Source organism: Pelophylax lessonae (assembly GCF_965119305.1).
Source record: "Pelophylax lessonae genome assembly, chromosome: 2".
NCBI lineage: Eukaryota > Metazoa > Chordata > Amphibia > Anura > Ranidae > Pelophylax > Pelophylax lessonae.
The window spans coordinates 200366485-200386947 of record NC_138769.1 but is presented as its reverse complement, the minus strand read 5'-3'; the positions used below and the strand labels follow the sequence as shown (position 1 = coordinate 200386947).

Here is a 20463-nt window from a genome sequence, read left to right as displayed (position 1 = left end):
TATACACTGGATTATCAAAAGTACTGGGACACCTGCCTTTACACGCACGTGACTTTTAATGGCATCCCAGTCTTAGTCCGTAGGGCTCAATATTGAATTGGCCCACCCTTTGCAGCTATAACAGCTTCAACTCTTTTAGGTAAGCCAACCTTGTGGATGGCCTTCCCAGAGGCGTTAAAGCTGTTATAGCTGCAAAGGGTGAGCCAGCTCAATATAGAACCCTACGGACTAAGACTGGGATGCCATTAAAGTTTATGTGCGTGTAAAGGCAGGCGTCCCAGTACTTTTGGTAATATAGTGTGTCTATATAGATGACATGTTTTGCACTGTAGCACACCCACATAATGCAAACCTGAACTATTATTCTGTAAAGTAAATCTTTCCTGGAAGGATCTGCCATGCTGAAGATGCAGGTTGCCTGGCACAGACCTGAGGTACCTGCTGTAGTGTGTATTGGCATACATCGCTGCACTAGAAGTGAACTGGCCCTTACAAATCTACCGGACAGACAAATGACCGGACAGACTTAAAGAAGCGATAAGGTATGGTCCATACCAACCCTTCTTTTTACAGCAGTGTTCTTTGGTCTTAATTACTTTTGTAGGAAAAATTTTAACCCCTGGCAAGTGAGCAGTTTTTTACCCTTAGATCCCAATTACTTTATTTATACCCTGCAGCCAAGAGAGACTTTATTGTGTAGCAATTTGCTTGCCTAGCTGAGCCCTCCTGGTATGTGGCATTCTGTAACTTCCAAAGTTAACTTTAAATGTCAAGCATGGTAGAGCTTTTGTGAGAAAGCAGCCTTCTAAGAATAAAAGTCCATTGCGGGTTTTAATGGTTCACTAAGCTGTCATGCACCTTTAATTAACTTCAAATAAAAGGCTTGTAGGCCAATAACCGAGGTAAAGCTGTTTGAAGAGCAGTCTTCCGAGAGGTGAAACTGTGAGGGCTTTAATGGAAAAGAAAGAAAAAAATCTTTTGCTATTTTAAGAAGGTTTCTTGGTCACTGACTTAAGCTCTTACATCCTTTTAACAAGCAGTATTGATAAACGATGTGAAACGGGGGAAGTTTATTTTTAAAATTGACCTATTGAAAGTCAAATCTACTATTAAAGAGCAACGCCAGACACAAAGCCAACGTATGCTAAATAGGAAATATTGGAGCTGTCCTAAAGGCAAAATGTCAGCAGGCGTTTTAAATTGCTTCTGAATGGGACTGCAGGCTTTCGTCACATGGTTCTATATTGACCAACCTCCCTCTGCTTGAAATTCAGGAGACCAGGGAACACTATAAGAAATTGTGCTGGGCGAATGTCTCAAGCATTCACACAGCTGTCACGATAATCCCCGTAATTTGCCTGATACCTTTCCAGTGATTGTCAGCTCCATCTGGTGGCCATAATGCAGTATTTTCCTGATTGCGGTATTTCAGGAAGATACCTAATTATGACCACTAGATGGAGTTCATGATCGTAGGAAATATACATACTAGGCAGATAACCAGGATTATTTGTGACTGCTGTGCAAATGCTTGAGACATTTGCACTGCAATTTTTTTATAAATAGACTTCTTAAAGTGGTATTAAACCCATACATATACTTACTGACGTGACTAGTCTGAAGTGATACACAGAGATGAAACAAATCCTCATATATAAATTGGACCTGTTTAAAGGGGAGTCCCACCCTAATTTTTAACTTTACTGATTCCAGCAGTGATAGGTATGTTAAAAATGAATTGGGGTATAAGATTTTTTTTTTGGTCCGTTACTTTATTTTTGAGGATAGTTTGTTATACTTCCTCCTTCTGTGGCAGCGGCCCCGGACATCACTTCCGGCTTTGCATTGCGTCCTGGGAGATGTTTGTCATCAATCCCAGGAGGCAATGGGCAACCCGACATTGCCGATCGCAATCTACAGCGCATGCCCGAGATTGTCAGGTGCATTCTGGGTAACCAGCTTGCACTGAAATCAGGAAGAAGGACACAGCGGCTTCAGATGCCCACACTGGAGATGGCCGCGCTCTGCAAGCGTTTTTAAAAGTAAGAATTTTTCTACCATCAAATACTGTACTAGTTATAAATCTGGGAATAGTGGTAATGTACATGGCGATATATTAGTATTAAAGGGGTATTTTTATTTAAAAAAAAGTATTTTTGTCCGGAACTCCGCTTTAAAGTGTAACTAAAGGCAAAACTATTTTTTTGGTTTTGGATAGAGTGGAGAGGGATTAGAACATCTGTACATTTTTATTGTGGTCTGTGCCCCCATTTGGGGCAATCACCCTCTCTATTTGTCTTGGTTACCATTATCATTGAAAGTGAAAGTAAAAGAATATCCCACATTTTGGGTTGTCCCCAGAAATGTAATAGGGGGGAATTCTTCCAATGGGGACACTAGTCCTAGGGGTCCCCAGGGAATTACTTTAATTTGCAGTGATTTCCCCTCATTTCCTGTTTGACTTTGGGGCAGGAAGTGAAGGGAAATCTCTGCAATGGGACACAGATGGCGAGAAACAAATATGACAGAGGTTATAACCCCCCCTTAGTATATCCACAATGAAAAATGTAAGTTTTGCCTATAATTCTACTTTAACTGAAGCCCTCCCTTCTCCACAACCTTCTAAAACATTCAGCTCAAAAGCTATTTCTAAGCTCCAGCAGGCAGGGGTGGGGATCTGATGTCACACACTGCACAGCATAGAGAGGAGAGCTGAGTGTAATCTGTGACCTGAGTGGAGGGAAAGGACATCCCCCCCGTCTACATTGTCTCATAGGGAAAAATTAATATCAGAGGCTGTCAATTGTCTTCAGTGTGCTGGAGAGGTGGCGGGCCATCTCCAGAGGTTCTGTGGTGTCAGCATAGACTGTTAGAAGTGAATCATGCAGAAAGCAGATGAATGACTGAGCAAGGGGAAATCATACTAGGTGCTTTGGATTGAGGCAAGTACATGAAATAGAGGGAAATGCTTCATTCATTTTTCATTTCAGAGGTTTACACCTGTTTGATTATGCATTTCAGCTGTTCAGAAAAAAAAGGATACTGGAATCCATAAGTATAAAGCAAGCGAAACACCTGGCCACACAAGGTTAAACAAAAAGACTGGCTAAAAATGACAAAAATGTCTATGAGCCACTGATTCTTCTTTGTTAAAATGTTTGGGGGGGGGGGGGCTTGGCAGTAGTGAAGGCCATCATCCCTTTAATTCGGGTGCTCCCTAGGGCACAGAAACATTAAGCAAAATTGTAACAATACTTAAAAACCACACTTTTGGTACAACTTTGCTGTCTTGTTGAGCAAGTGTATTGTATACCTTTCATCAGAATTGTCAGCTATATCACTCTGCGCTTGTTTTCGTGTGTATGAAATGCCATGTCAAATTACCATTACATTTAATGGCAAGTCTAAGTGAAGTCAGAAATCTCCAGTTAGATCTGAATAGCGCGGTGAGCACGCGTTGTAACACAAATGGACTGTTCACACTCACATCAATATTTATATCTGTCAAAATGATAGCATTCATTCATTTGTGGAATGTTCAGGTAAATGTTCTTAGAACATACAGATTGCAATGCATTTAAATAGATATATATATATTAATTAAACCATTTCACCTTTGGACCAGTTTTTTTTTTTCTTTTTTTTTTCACGCAAGTTAAAATCTACTTTTTTAGATAGAAGTTTAAAACCACACAATATGATATATTTTCTGAGAGGCCCTGTAGAATAAAAAGATGGTGGTTGCAGATTTTCATGTGGCACAATATTTATGCGTCTTTTAAATTAAATTATTAATTATTATAATTAAATCTACTTTATGTATTAAAATAAATGTTAGTGCACACTTACACTATTTAATCTCCAATTTTTTGGAGTAAATAAATGTTGAGTAAATAGATGTTATTGTACCCAATATAATCAATATGTAAAGCTTTGAATGCCTACAGCTCATCAGTTTTGAGTATCAAGCAAACCCAAAATTGCAGTGCATTGCAGCTTACAGTCCCTAAATGTAGTGGATGTGGCTGTGGTGAATTAGCCTTTTTTTTTCAAGCTAAGAACATTTTCAGCAGGTTATCTGTTGATCCTGCCAGAAATACAGTGTCCTTGTCACATTTATTTGACTAGTACCAATGAATATCTTCCTTTATAGCAATCTTTTGTAATCTACACACACACTGTAAAAGATATTTCCATGGGCAATACATTTAAAAGACTAGAAACAAAGCCTATGTGGCTCATAACCAAAGTAAAAAACATTATAAATAATGATAAAAGAGCTTTGAAAATATAAAAATGAAGGAACACTGTCATCATTTAAATGTTACAAGGAATATAACAGAATATGTAAAAAGGAATTTAAGGCTACAGATTGCAGAAGAGAGTAGAACAAACCCTAAAAAAATCTTCAAATATATTAATAGTAGAAATGTCAGGTCTTAGCATGTAGGCCCTTTACAAAATAAGCTGGAGTGAATGACTGGCGACAAAGAGAAGGCAAATTTAATAAATACCTTCTTCAGCTCTGTTTATACAAAGGAGCTTGGGGAAGCTCATATCCTTAACGGGAATGATATTGACATAGCCCCAAATGGTTGGTTGAACTAGGTGGACTTGTGTCTTTTTTTAACCACATTAGATTGCCCTACCCCAATGTAATGCAGAGATGCTTGAAGTTCATACCAGGAGAGCGGGCTAGGGTGACAACCATGGCCCCTTCATAGATACAGTGGAGGAGTGACATACCCAAGAATGATGGACCTATTTGAGAACAAATGTATCTGTATGGATGCACTTTAGCAAACTAAGATAATTTGACAACAATGGTAGATTGGGACCTTAGGCCCCTTTCACACGGCCCGCATTCCTTTGCCGACCGTGCTCTGCTCAGCGGGGATCCATCCGCAGATCCCCGCTGAGCCGGCGGATGACAGCTCCGTCTCCGCACTGTGTGTGGAGAGGGAGGTGTCAGAGCCCCGCTGCTCTCTATGGGGAATCGGATGAGAGGGGACCGCCTGTCCGCTCTCATCCGATCCCCAGGATGGATGGAAAATAGGGTTTCCATCCGTCCGGATTTCACAGACAGTATCGGATGCGGATGACAGCGGGTGTCAGGGGACTTGTCACCGCTGACATCCGCTGCTCCATAGGGCTGAATGGGGCATCCTATCAGATCCGCCTAAAAAACTGACAGGCGGATCTGATCGGAACGCCCGAGTGAAAGAGCCCTTACTGTATTGCTACATATGGGTGTCCAAATCATTTAAAGTGGATCAAAAGTATAAACCTTTTTTATCCTAATGCATTCTCTTCATTAAGGTAAAAATGCACCCCACTATATGTCCTAAACCCCCATGCCCTTAACCATTTACCTGTCGTCTGTCACTGCTCTAGCGTGGTCTCCAGCTCCAGCACTGCTCCTCTCACTTCCTGCTTTCACAGGAGAAGCTGAAGGCAGTAGAGCCATAGGCTTCTGCTGCTGTCAGTCAAACTCCTGTGAGGAGGGAACAGGAGCGTGGCTTGCTGGCATTATATATGTCTACTAATGCACCCAGCCCAGCCCAAAAGTGTGCACATAAAGGGTGCCTGCTTAGCACCTGAATTGCTAAGGAGGAATCAGGAGCGGGGAGAAGCTAATAGCACTAGCAGGAGACTACCAGAAGTGTAGAAGAGGGTGATTTCTGTGCAATATGGTCACACAAAGCAGGCATGTATAATTATAATTTTTTTTTTTTATTCTTAAATTGGACTTTGGATTTAGCATTCCTTTAAGGATTTACATTTTTCTTTAAATATCATTCAGATATGTAGGTAGATCCACTATGTAGCAGGGTTAAATTAGGAAAAAATGGAGCAAATTTGAGCCTGTGTGGCCTTCTATGAGGCTCGTCTAGCAAAAAAGAAATAAATATTCCATTTTTAGCTGGGTTGAGGAAGTGTGACACACATCTCCAGCTGTGCTGCCCATTTATAAAGCATGTTTATTTGGATCCTAAATTCAGACACAGTACGTTATGAGCTATTCACTCGTTCATCCGCAGCTGACCCAGGATACTGGTTGTGGTTTTGCAGAATAAGGTCTTTCGGGGTTGAACTTGCAAGCCTATGAAATATTTGACTTATGAGGCACTGTAGGATTTGCCTGAGTCTGCCAGAGCGATCATTTGTTCTAATAGAAACTCTGTCGAGCTTTGGCAGGGATGGAGTCTGTAGGCCCAAGAACCAGGGGTGGGAATGAATAAATGCAGCATATTTATACGAGTGACAGGTTTAATCGGTTAAGTCCTGGTGATTGATTTCTCTTTTCTTCCCCCTCCATAAAGTAAGCAATGAGTAAGTGGTTTAAATTTTGAAGAAAAGTGTTTCTACCTCGCCACGCTCAGTCACATTGCGATAATATTTGTTTTCTGCCTGTGTCACAGCAACGGTATGAAGTCGGCTAGAGGGCAAGGCTTGTCTTACTGTGAAGGCAAGCTCGAGGAATTAGGAACAGCTCCGTGAGCCACCCAGAAATTCTACACAACTGTCATACCTATCAGTTATATTAGGCATGGCATTTTACTTCAACTGTTCTATTTTTTGTTTTTCCGTCCTACAGTTTACTAACACTTACAGCTCTCCTCCCCAAATCCATCCTGGGACTGCACAGTCAAAGGGAAGCAAGAGACTGATGAGCACTCTCTGTCACTCTGATTTCTCCTCCTCTGAGTTCACTACAGCACAACTGGTTGGCTCTTGTGCTTCTTTAAACACTGGCAAAAATCTGGTTTAGTTTATTCCCCAGAATGTTTTTGTTTTGAATATGGTGGTGAGATTCCCCCTCTCTATTAATCCTGTTAGGCTACATTCACACCTGAGCGTAGCGTTTTTCGCACGTTTTTTACCGCGATTTTACCGTGATTTACAGGCGTTTTTTGTGCAGGCGTTTTTTGATTGAATAGATACCAATGGAAAACGCCTGTAATCTGCCCAAAAAGAAGCTCATGTACTTTTTTGAGCATTGGGCGTTTTGTAAACAGCGTCAAAACGCTCAGATGTGAACAGGGGCCATTGAAATGAATAGGATTTGTCTTGTTGGGCGTTTTGAGAGCTGATCCCAGAGCAGAAAAACTCCCCAAAAACGCCTAGATGTGAACGGAGCCTAAAAATCCAACATTTTGAGTTGTCAACAAAGAAAAAATCTTCCAATGGTGACAACTCTCCGGAAAGGACATTTCTTTCACTCCTTATGGTGTTTACAAAGTAGAAAGTGAAAGGAAATATCCCTGATGTGACATAGATGGCCAAAAAATCTTTGAGGGGTTTTACCATTTAACATTCTCTCCAAAATTAAAATAGAACATTTTCACTTTAAGTGTTTTTCAATTTACTTGGCAGTAATACGTTTTTAAACATTAAAACAATGGCAAACTGTAAGCGGCAATCCAAGAATCCTGTCACTCTACTTTGGGCCCCAAGTCTAAGAACCGCAGATTTTGGTAGGTTCTAAGGTTAGCCATACACATTTCTTTTTCTTTCATTCACCATGGGATGAACAGCATGGATGTAGGAATCTTCACTGCCGGCTATTGTATTCAAGCAGCCACACAGATACCTGAATGCCCAAACAGTGTCTGGATATTGATAATGTGCAGTCACTGTTCAGTCAGTTATTTTCCATCCAACAGTCAGTTTTTAAATGTTACTTTTGTTGAACCAAGTAGCGCCAACAAGGGTTGCCCACAACTTGAATTTTTTCCAATTCAGCAAGAATCAGCCAAAATGAGTGCCTTGTATGGTCAGCCTAATGAATACCTAAACCCAAAACATGTAATTATATTACAGCTTACCAGTCCTTAAATGGCTGCCTTAGTTTTCTGTTTTTAGGTTTTTGTTTTATTATTTTCACCTGGTGATCTGGCTAGTAACACACCTCCTGTCTTTGGGTGGCTCTGCTATCTATGGAGGAGTAACAGACACACCCTTGAACAGCAGCAATGTCTGGAGAGGATAGTGTTAGATGAACTAGTTTTACAGTGATGCTGAATTGTGGCACCCCAGATGTTTTGGAACTACATTTCCCATGATGCTCATGCACTCTGCAGTGAAGTTGAGCATCATGGTAAATCTAGTTCCAAAACATCTGGAGTGCCAAGGTTCGCCATCACTGGACTAGAAGATTTAGATGAAATTTTACAATGTCCACTTTTTAAGCAGTTAAAGCAACAGTTAGACTCCATGCAAACTGGGCTTTAAAAAAATGCTAGTTCCCTTGGCAGCAAAAAAAAAAATGCTAGTATAGAGTGTTTTTGCACAGAGTTTAGGAGAGTTTAGCGTTTTTGTCTGCCAGAAAGCTCCAATCAAAAACAAAAAATCTGAAGGGTTTTTTCCTGCCTCTAAACGCTGATCTTAAAATGGTTCTAAAGGCAGAAGGTTGTTTTTTTTTTTTTATCCTAATGCATTCTATACATGAAGATAAAGCATGCAGCCTCCCTTAGCCCCCCTAATACTTACCTGAGCCCCATCTTCATTCAGCAATGTTGCACAAGAAACCCTAGGCTGCCCATGACTCTCCCTCTTGATTGGCTGAGACACAGCAGTCGGTGCATTTGGCTCCCACTGGTGTCAATCAAAGTCAGTGAGCCAATGAGGAGAGAGAGGTGGCGGAGCAGAGGTATGGCTCTCTGTCTGAATGGACACACAGAGCAGCGGCTCGGGTGCCCCCATAGCAAGCTGCTTCCTGTAGGGGCACTCGGCAGAAGGGAGGGGCCAAGAGTGCCATTGTGGGACCCGAGAAGAGGAGGATCTGAGCTGCTCTGTGCAAAAGCACTGCACAGAGGAGGTAAGTATAATGTTTGTTATTTTTTTAACCAAAAAAAAAAAACAAGGCTTTCATATCACTTTAAAATATGCCCCTGATTGCCCTAATGTGCATAGACACATAGGATAAAATTGAGCTGCTTCCGCAGGCTAAACACAAAACTCCTGTAGGAGCAGTGTTTTTAAGCCAGTGTGCATGGAGCCTAAGCCCCCCCCCAGTTGCTGTTAAATAGTTTATCACAGTTTGGTATGTTAAAGGAAGTTAAATAATGAAAAAAAGCCATAGGACTTCTTTGGTAATGTTTGTGACAAACTGCATTATGTATGCAATTTTTAATTTTGCATTTAGAACTACTTTAAGGTTCGACTGGTTACTAAATGTACTGAAAATATGCTTTATACCATTTATATATTCCTATTATAAATCATATTCCCATGTAAGCTTTAACCACTTAAGCCCCGGAAGATTTTACCCATTTCCTGACCAGGGGGTTTTTTGCAATTTTTTTTTTACTGCGTGACTTTAACGGACAATTGCGCGGTCGTGCGACGCTGTACCTAAACAAATTTGACGTCCTTTTTTTCCCACAAACAGAGCTTGATCACCTGTGCGATTTTTTGATCATGCGCTATAAACAAAAAAAGAGCGTCAATTTTGCAAAAATAACAATATTTTTCACATTTTTTTATATGAAATTCCCCAAAAAAAATGTAAAAATGAAAATTTTTTAACATTTTCGGCCAATTTGATTTATGCTACATATGTTTGGTAAAAAAAATCGCAAAAAGCATATTTTGATTGGTTTGCGCAAAAGTTATCGCGTTTCTTAACAAAGGGAAAGATTTTTGTCATTTTTGTTTTTTTTTTTTTAACGCGTAATGGCGGCGATCTGCGATTTTTTTTTTTTGCGGTACTGCGACATTGCGGCAGACAGATCGGACCCTTGACTGACATTTTTGACACTTTTGGGGTTACCAGTGACATTACTGCAGTAATCAGTGCTATACATATGCACTGTTACTGCAAAAATGACACTGGCAGGGAAGGGGTTAACTGTATTGGAGAGGGAGGGGTTAAGTGTGTCCTAGGGGCGTGATTCTAACTGTAAAGGGACATGGCTATTGGTGTAAAAACAGAGATCAACGGTCCTACATAGTAGAACCGTCTGATCTTCATTTTTACACCAGGGAGAATGACAGGCAGCTTGTTTACATTAGCCGCCTGCCTTTCTCCCTTCACCGGAGAGATCGTGAGTGACCGGCGGACGATCGGGTCCGCCGGTCACACGCACTGACTTGTCAGTGAACGAGCCGCCCGCAATTGGCTCACAAGTCAGTGACAGGCGAGTGACGTACCCCTACGTCACTCTGCCTGGCCGGGGCTGACCGCCGCAGTATATAGTCGTGCAGCGGTCGGCAACCGGTTAATGCTTACAAAAAGTCAAATAGTAAAGTAAAAATATTTTTTATATCTAAATAGACCAGAATAACTGATGGCTTAACAAATAAAAGCACTTTCACATCTGCTCCTAGCAATTCTAGTTATCAAACTTTTTGTTATCTCATCAGTCAGGAAATGATGTGAATTGCAGAGGGTAATAGGCCAGCTGTGCTTGTTTTGGCTCTTATGTTTTTGGCAAGATTGGCAGATTATAGACAAATCTTTCCGTTTAACAGTGAAATTTTAATTGCTGCTATGTATTTGAGAAATATTTCTCTGCTTCGAGAGAGGCCTGTGAGACTGTCAGCCTCTTATTTTTGCTGTCACAGAAATCTAAGAAATATTAATAATGTGAATGTTAATGTCTGAAAAAGCATTACTGCCAAAACGACACTTAAACACGAACTCCCACACAGCCCAGAGTACCATGCTGTGGGGCCGTTTTGTGCATGACTTCCTACGTAACTAGCTAACTTCAAATTATCTAAACATTATGTAATACCCAGTGGTGTATTAGAATTTTAATGTGAATGACTTGTAAATCACACATTTAACTGAGCTTAGAAGTGCTATCCAGACATATATTGTCTTACATTGCATTAATGCTTGGGTGAAGAAAAGAACCCCCCCCCCCCCCACCCTTTAAAATAATCAATTTCTTTTCTTTTGCACCCTGAAATGAAGACACACATTTTTTGTTATACCCAGCTGAATTTACTCAGTGCAACTTATAAAATACAAGTGAAGGATAAAATATCATCATGTAAAACAGAATCACTAGAGTTGGAAAAAGAATCACCCCCCTCCTGAAATGGCTTGTACACTTAATCAGGTATAACTGATCACCTTCTCAATGGTACACAAAGCCATTTGACTTATAACTGTGATCAGCTGTGGTCATTTTGATTAGCTCAGCATTAAAATATCTTTCTGGGAGCATTTCAGTCCCTGGTAGTGCAACTGAAGCAAACAATCAACTATGGGTGGCAATGCATTGTCAAAAGATCTCCGGGATAAAGTTGTGGACAGGCACAGCTCAGGAGATGGATACAAAAAAATTTCAAATTCTTTATCAATGTCTAGAAGCACAGTAAAGTCTATTATTAAGAAGTGGAAAGTATTTGGTACAACACAGACCCTCCTAAATCAGGACGTTGCTCCAAACTGGATAAAAGCCAGGAGGAAACTGGTCAGAAAGGTAACCAAGAGGCCTACAGCAACTCTGAAGCAGCTGCAGGAATTTATGACAAAGAGTGGTCATTGTGTGCATGTGACAACAATATCACAAATTCTCCACAAATGTGACTTGTATGGGAGGGTTGCAAGAAAAAAGCCACTCCTCAAGAAAGACCACATGCAGTTACAACTAAGATTTGACAAAACGCACCTTGAAGATGACATTAAAAAAGGTGTTTGGGTCAGATGAGACTAAAATAGAATTATTTTGCCTCAACACCAAACAATATGTCTGACGGAAATTAAATACAGCTCACCATCAAAATAATACTATTCCCACAGTAAAGCATGGAGGTGGTAATATCCTGGTATGGGGGTGTTTCTCTGTAGCAGAGACTGGAACACTTGTCAGGATAGAAGGAATATGGATGGGGCAAAATACCGTCAAATTCTTGAGGAAACCTGCTGCCCTCTGCCAGAAAGTTGTCAATGGGAAGAAAGTTTACCTTTCAGCGTAACAATGACCCAAAGCACGCAGCAAAAATGATCACACAGTGGTTGTAGGAGAAAAGGGAGAATGTCCTTACATGACCTAATCAGAGCCCAGACTTAAACCCCATTGAAAATCTGTGGAATGACTTGAAGACCGCAGTTCTCAAGTGGTCACCATCAAATTTAACTAAACTTGAGTAGTTCTGCAAAGAAGAGTTGGCAAATATTGCAAAGTCTAGATGTGCAAAGTTAGTAGAGACATATCCCAACAGACTAAAGGCTGTAATTAAAGCAAAAGTGGTTCAAAACAAATACCGGCACAAGCAGGGGATCCCTTTTCCAACTCTGAATCTGTTTTTGAATTGTTTTTATTTATTTCTGTTATGCTGGTGTTAATCCTTCACTTGAATGTTATAAGTTGCACTTTAATTTGAGTAAATACTGCTGGATAAAACAAAAACCGTGCCTGTCTTCATTTTAGGCTGCAAATCAACAAAATGTCATTCTTTTAAAGGGGGGGGGTGATTCTTTTCTATGCCCTCTGTATACAATAAATATAAATCAGTTTTGCTGTTGTCCATCATTTCACTTTAGCCACTGCATTTAGCCTAGGGCTTTTATATCAAAATGGTCAGTGCCTTACGTGTTTCCAATTCCAAAGCTTGTTTTCATTTTGAATAGAGTAGGAAACAGCTGAATGCCCTGTTGAGTTTTTTTTCATTGGTTGTCCCATTTGAAATATTTTCCTTCACTTTCCCTCCTGAAGACACAACAGGAAATGTGTTAGTATCTCAATAGTGAGGGAATTCCTTGCTTGGACAGTTGTCACCATGTCCGTATTGGTAGATATCCACTCTATTCTTGTTATGGTGAAAAGTCAAAAATGTGTATTTTCCCTTATTTTCTGCTCCAGTAACAATGGACTCCAGGAGAAGAGAGTGTATCTCCCTAGTGGGGACTAATGGCGATAAAAACTACAAGAAAACATTCTGGCCATAAAGTGATACTAAAGTCTTGTTTTATTTTTGTTTAAAAATAACAAACATGTTATACTTACCTGCTCTGTGCAGTGGTTTTGCACAGAGCAGCCCAGATCCTCCTCTTCTCGTGTCCCTCGGCGTGACTGGGCTCTCCATCCTGCCGAGTGCCCCCACAGCAAGCAGCTTGCTACGGGGGCACCCGAGCAATGCCGTGGCGCTGCTCTATGTGTCCAGTCAGACACAGAGCTGGGCTTGGCTCCTCCCCCTCTCGTCATTGGTTCACTGATTTTGACTGACAGCAGGGGGAGCCAATGGTGCCCGTTCTGTGTCTCAGCCAATTAGGAGGGAGATCCTGGACAGCCAAGTCTCTTGTGCAACATCCCTGGATCGAGATGGGGCTCAGGAAAATATAAAGGGGACTGCTGCACACAGAAGGTTTTTTAGCTTAAAGCAAATAATGCATTAGGATAAAGAACTTTCTGCCTTTAAAACCACTTTAAATACACTTTTAAGTGGAAATCCAGGAATTGTTCTTTTTAATTTTTAAGACCCTCACCTGTATAAAAAGAAAAATAATACCAATTTGTTCTCAGCCTGCTCCGGCTCTTTCCCCAACTTCATCCTCTTCCAGCATCAGCAGTCCCCTTTGGGCAGAAGAACAGCCCTGTCGTTCCATTTTCTGCGAGCCCAACCTGTTTACAACCTCCCTCTCCCCAGGAAGCATGTCATCACTCAGACAGGGCTCACAGTGCTCTAGCTTTAAGCATTTGTCACATGCCATTACAGAGGTCACCCCTTTGGGGTGTCATGTGTCAAGTAGTTGGTAAAATCCAGGAGTTTGCTTTAAATTCACATTCGCTGAGATTTAAAGTTTTTTTTTTTTTTGTAATAGCTGAAAAATACTCCTGGTAAAGTACTCTCACATTTTAGTAAGAATAAGATGATTTACAGGAAGTATTCATGCAGAAAATTTAGATTATAACTTCTGTACATTAAACTTTTAAGATTAAATTCCAGGTTCAATTGAATTGTCGTGGTTTAATCAGTTAGACTGGTAGCAGCTACTGTTTGTCACAGTGGCATGCCAGTTGACTTGGTCTAATTCCCATCCCCTGGTAATTATTTACTCCAGGCATAGCGTGATGGTGCCAAGTCTTGGAAGTGGGTGTTCCTTAGTAGGTCTGTTGCTGTTACCAAACCCTTCCGACCCTGGCCGAGTGTTATAGATGGCAGCACAAGCTGTTGTCTAAGTGTAATTAGATCAACTTTTCTGCCTGGATTAAATTACTTGAAAGGTTCTTGTGGCACAATTCAGCAAGACAGCAAATTCTGTAGGTAGGTGTGGGTACCTTTTAAGTGTGTATAGTAAATAAAGACAACAGATCCAAAACATGGTTGTGTTTCAAAGATGTGGTTTAAACGCATTGAAGTGCAAGTCTGGGCAAACCACTTAGTACATATTTCAAATACATATGTAAACTGCCTTGCCTGCAACAAAGTGTATAACTCAGTTCAGCCAGTTGACCCGTCCAGGCACTATACAAAGTCCTCCTGACCATTTACCTTTTGCCACTGCAGTCAAAGTAATAAACTTTGTTTAGAACTGTGTTTGGATAGTAAAGTTAATGCAGCTTATCTCTATTCTCACCTTCAGTCCGCAAGCTTATTTGGTGGATTATAGTGCTTCGTCTTCCTCTGCTAAGGTGTAGGGCAGTAGTCTCCATACTGCGGCCCTCTGCTTGCTTTTATCCAGCCTTTGGGGTGCTATTTTATTTACTGACAACACCAATCATAATTCCTTCCAATGACAACAATGATGGGGCACGATTCCTACAAATTATATCAGTGATCGGGCACAGTTCCTCCCAATGACATGAACAATGGGGCCCAATGACACCAATGATGGGGCACAATTCCTACAAATTATATCAGTGATTGGGCACAGTTCCTCCCAATGACATGAACAATGGGGCCCAATGACACCAATGATGGGGCACGATTCCTACAAATTATATCAGTGATCGGGCACAGTTCCTCCCAACGACATGAACAATGGGGCCCAATGACACCAATGATGGGGCACAATTCCTACAAATTATATCAGTGATTGGGCACAGTTCCTCCCAATGGCATGAACAAATGGATCCGATGACACCAATGATGGAGCACAATTCCTCCCAATAACAATAACAGTGGGGCACAATTCCTCCTAATGACATCAATGATGGGGGATTGTTTACTTCTTTTGATGCTGGAATATTTTGTACATCTGATGGCCACAGTCTGCCCCCCCCCCCCCCTAAAGTATGAAGGGCAGTAAACTGGCCCTTTGTTTGGAAGGTTTGGAGACCTCTGGTGTAGGCGATTACACAAGTCTAGCAGACTTATTTACTTAAATACATTAAAATATATTTTTCATAAGCAAATCACTGAATTTAATAGGGATCATTTTTGTCACATAAAATTTCATTATTATCTTTTTTTTTTTTTTTTTAGGTGGTCAGGCTGCGAAAGTTAGCCCAGCAGATTGCCAACTGCAAGCAATGCATAGAACGATCCACGTCCCTGATCTCTCAGGCGGAGCAGTCTCTGAAAGAGGCGGACCATGCTCGTTTCCTCCAGTCAGCCAAGAGCATTACAGAAAGGTACCTTAAATCTGAAAATGTTTTTAGGAATGTAACTTCATGTTTTTGGTCCCCTTAAAGAGAACTTGTTGCTTAACTTTTCACAAGGTGATTGCTTCTCCTAAAAGCACCCTAAGTGCCGGTTCACACTACCGCGGCACGACTTCGGGGGCGACCTGTGAAGTCGCGTGCACCGCGACTTCGGCGCGACTTGCACGGACTTCACATAATAGAAGTCAATGCAAGTCGCTCCGATGTCGCCCCAAAAGTAGTACAGGAACTATTTCTAAGTCAGAGCGACTTGAGTCGCTCCTTTTAGAACGGTTCCCGTAGCACTGAATGGACCGCGACTTGTCAGGCTGACCAGTCGCTTGACAAGTCGCGGTAGTGTGAACCGGGACTAATAACACCCTTCCCCCTTATGGTGCTAACATTTGGCATTTTACTGCACTGCTTCATTTATCTGGCATGGCCCTCAGAAAAACCCTGTACTTCTGTGTATGGAGAAGCATTTGACCTTCTCTCATAGGGATTCGACTCAAGGTCCCCACCGGAGATTAGGGCATGTGGGAGTTCAGGAAAGGTAAGTGTCAGTGGGTTGATGTGCTGGCCTATCAAGGCAACCTTTTTCTTGCCCTAAATGGGTAAAATTAAAGCATTTGCATAAAAAAAAAAAAATTATCCTTAAAGTGTTACGAAACCTACATCAGTAAAATCAGTCTGTATATGCAGTAAAGCATGCTTGTTATATTTACTGTAAAACCTAAGGGATTTAACATCTACATTATGTAAAAAGGCTGTCTTCTCTGAACATGCCCTTCTTCCACTGTCCTCAATTCGTATCTTTATAAGACAGAGCCTTTGGAGTCCCTCTGGACACGCTCTTTTTGGTGTGTATTACTTTTTTTTTTTTTTTTTTTGGGAGGGTGCATGTGATCAGCACAGGGCCAATCAGCACTGTACAGAATGTCAGGGGTCCTGCAACTTCATAAGACAGTCAGAGTACAATGAAAACTCTTCATACAAGCTTTAACCAGACACTGATAGAAGTCATAAGACTGCTATATACTGCTGATAAGAAAAGGTATTTAGCCGTTTATATTTACTAAAATAATTGCATGTCCTTGTTTTGTGTACTGTGGGAGACCAGATATAGTGAATGCAGGATCCTGGGTTTAATACCACTTTAAGGCAAGCCCAATAGTGAGACAATAGTGAAACTCACACAGAAGTAAACAAATCAGGTGGACTTATTATTGATCTATATTATATAAGCGATAGGTCATCAATAACTAAAGTTCTGCAGTTGTCCTGTGCTTGATGCATATGATTTACTGCCCTCATTCGTTTCAGCTACAAAGCAAAATACCATAGTCCACTGCAATACATTATCTTGCTTACCATGTTATTAGATACCATTGTAATGTTTGATTTAGTCTAGGTTCACACTGAGGCGGATTTGAAATCATGCGAGTTCATCTGAACTCACACGATTTAAATCCGGCATTTTCAGGCAGACTTTGGGGTCGATTTTACAGACATCTGTGCGGGTTCCTGCACAGAGATCTATTGGATTCGCCCACCAAAGTCGCCAAAAGTAGTGCAGAAACTCCTTTTGGGAATCGGTGCGGCGACACAAAGTCAGCGTTGCATCGCATAGTGCCATTGTCGGTAATTGGCTCGGATTTAACATGCGATTTGACATGCCAAATCGGACTCAATAAATCAGTGATTCAGAACATAACCACTTATAATATAATAACATAATATGTTATTATATGTTATTGTGTCTTTTTTTATTAGATGTTAGATGCTGCTTACTTAGATCATATATAGTCTGCTCTTTCAGTATAATTCTTGTGTATGCCATTTTAATATATACCTCTCCCTTTCTAATTTCTAGCCTGCAACAAAAACAAAATCTGATTTGTTTAAGGCAGTAACTTGATTGTAGCCAAGATATTTTGGAGAGAAAAACTGCATATGTGTATAATTTATCAAGAAGTTTTCCCAGAAATACTAAAGTTGGCTTTCGTAATCACCAGACTTGGCTCTTCATCCTTTAATTTTTTAGCATGTGAAATAGATTTTAACAGGGAGGAGATCTCAAACACATAGTTTAGTTATAGGAAACATGGAAAATACGTAGATTGCTAATTTAACCTGATTTAACCACAGTTGCGATTTAAAGGGGGGCCTTTAGATAGGGAGCTATCCAACCGGTGCCTCTGCCTGACCACAATCCCACCCTTTGACAGGGTGGACATGTCATTCCATGCTGTGGCTGGGTTTCAAGATCATTAGCTGGAGGGAGCTTAGAGCTACTTCTTCAGAATATTACAGAGGTATTTGCAGAAGCAATGTTAGACATACTATTTGTGCACAATGGCTCTCACTCGTAGACTCAGTGATCCATTTATACAAGGGCTGGTTAGGTGGGCACTGGAGACCTCTCCCACTGTTTTTATAGACCTGAACACTACTTATTTCCAGAGATGTATAGTAACTAAGTAGAACTACTTCACTACTGTACTTAAGTACTGAAAGGCGGTATCTGTACTTTCCTGGAGTAGAATTTTTTTCTCCTACTTCCACTTTTACTTCACTACATTTTTTCAATGATTTCAATACTTCTACTCCAGTATTTTCTTTTTTGTGCTGCATAGTTACTAGTTACAATTATAAAAATTACCACTGCCAGAACAGTAGATGGCAGGTTCCATGAAGCTCAAAACATGTGTATTATCAGCACATACGAAAATAAATGCTACTGTATGCATAAATAAAAGCTGCATTTGAAATAATAAAAAACAATATGATGTTCAAACTTTTGACTTCTTTATTTAATAACTAGATAACACAGTACTTGTACTTTTACTTTCAGTACTTGAGTAGCAATTTTTTTTCGAAACTACTGGTACTTTTACTTTCAGTACTTGAGTAGCAATATTTTTAAAAAAACTACTTGCAATACTTAAGTACAAAAAATGTTGAATACTTTGGTACTTCTACTCAAGTCACTTTTTGATCGAGCGCTTCCACTTCTACTCAAGTCACTTTTTGATCGAGCACTTGTACTTTTACTCAAGTATGGGTTTTGAGTACTTTATACAACTCTGCTTATTTCCAGTACAGTTGAGAAGCAAGGGGCTTTCTTCTTGTAAACTTACTGCTCTCCTGGTTTGTAAATGGTGTTTAGCAGCAAGCACCTTCTCCACTCCCTACTTGACCAGCAAGGAATAGAACCAGGCAGAGAATTGAAGGGAATATTTGCTCTCTTTCATTTGTATACATATTATGATCTTTGAGATTGTTCAGGGTGCTACAAAGCAGGGATGTGCGGTGAGGTCAATGGCTGGTGAGACACTGGCTAGTATCAGAGCCAGATACAACCCCCACATTATTTAGTGAATAAACCCCCACATCACCATTTAGTGAATAAACCCCCACAGCGTAGCCTAGCGCTGTTCGATGAAAAATGTCATCTTCGTCCTCAGCCAATTGGCTTACGCTTAAAAACCTACGCGTAACATCATCTTTCACATTATACAAACAGTTCGGGATAACTTTAGTGCTTTTTTTTTTTTTTAAATGCATTTGAAAAAATTGCTGCGCAAATACTGTGTGACATAAAAAGTAGCAACGACATGATTTTTACATGTAGGAAAGAAGTGTCAGAATTGGCCTGGGTGGCAAGTGTTTGATACGCAAGTAATACACAAATAATTGTTATATATTGTTTTTAAGGTCATTTACTATATTTTAAAAAACTGTACTCAAGCAGGTGGCTTAACGGGCAAATTACTGAAGTTTGAAGTTATAATTTCAAACCAGTAATTTCACAGTAAATGGATAAATAAAAAATTATTTTGCTATAACATATAGCATAATAATATTATTTTGCTTGATTAAAAAAGTACATTTTTAGCAGTAGCAGATTCTCCCTCTTAACTGTGTGAGAAAAACATGGGATTATGGGTAAACCTTATACCTATAAACCCATGTTTTTTCCTTGTAGTTAGAAGGGCTGGGCTGGAAGGGAGAATTTGTCTTTTAGACACATGCCCCTTCTATTATGACACTGCAGTGTGAGGACAGCCTCCACTGCAGCGATTTTATTGGGTAACTTTTACCATTGGTCCAAGGATCCAAGCTGTTCACTGAGCTCAGTGCCTCTGACAAGAAATCAGAGGCACTGTGAGCTCATCTTCTCAGTCTGTTGCAAACAGCTTCTGACAGGCTGTGCAAGGAGCCCCAAATCTCCAGAACCATAGGTGCTAGGAGCCCCAAAAATTTGACCAGTGGTGGGGTAGGACTTCATGTACCCTCGAAGCTCGATTTTTTTATTTTTTATTTCTTTATGTTTATGGCAGGTGACTGCACATCTGTGCTGCAAATGCTGTCTCTGTCTGTTTACCTAGCTAGTTAGCAATCTAGCTGTCTGTCTATACAAAGTAAATAAGTCTACTTATGCAGTAGTTAAATGTGAGTCTTGCAATCTATTCTTGTACAGGAGTCTTTTGGTGGATTTGTTGACCATTGAGCACAAAGTTTTACATTAGTCAGTGCTTAAATATCTTCGTAAAATGGTTTGGTTCTGCTTTAGGACTATGTCACACTACCTGATACCTCCATGAGGTGAAGCTCTGGAATACATGTCATCAGGGCCGAAACTGGGGGAGGGGGTTATATGCTCTGGGTGACGCATCTAGGGGGGCGCCAGCAGGGGTGTCACCCCCACCCACACTGGGAACCGCTGCTCTAACGGTGTCACTGCCGCCTGCTCAAGTGTAATCAACAGACAGCGCCCGCTGCATATTTTGCCTAATACCGGAGAATCAAAAAGGAGGGAAACGGCACAGGCACACCAGCGATAAATAGACAAAAAAAAGTTGCGCTTATCTAAGTGCAGTATAGAACAGTAACAGGGATATACTTTATTAAGATGCAC

At 40.6% G+C, this 20463-nt stretch overlaps 1 protein-coding gene across 4 annotated transcripts in view; it reads left to right on the top strand.

The window, feature by feature from the left end:
* Window positions 1-20463, top strand: part of MID1 (midline 1) — a 726570-nt gene that overhangs the window by 627050 nt on the left and 79057 nt on the right. For all 4 annotated transcript variants that reach the window (XM_082245438.1, XM_082245439.1, XM_082245436.1 and 1 more), the window contains exon 5: window positions 15385-15533. In XM_082245438.1, the coding sequence (XP_082101564.1) occupies window positions 15385-15533 (149 nt within the window). The remainder of the gene's footprint in view (window positions 1-15384; window positions 15534-20463) is intronic.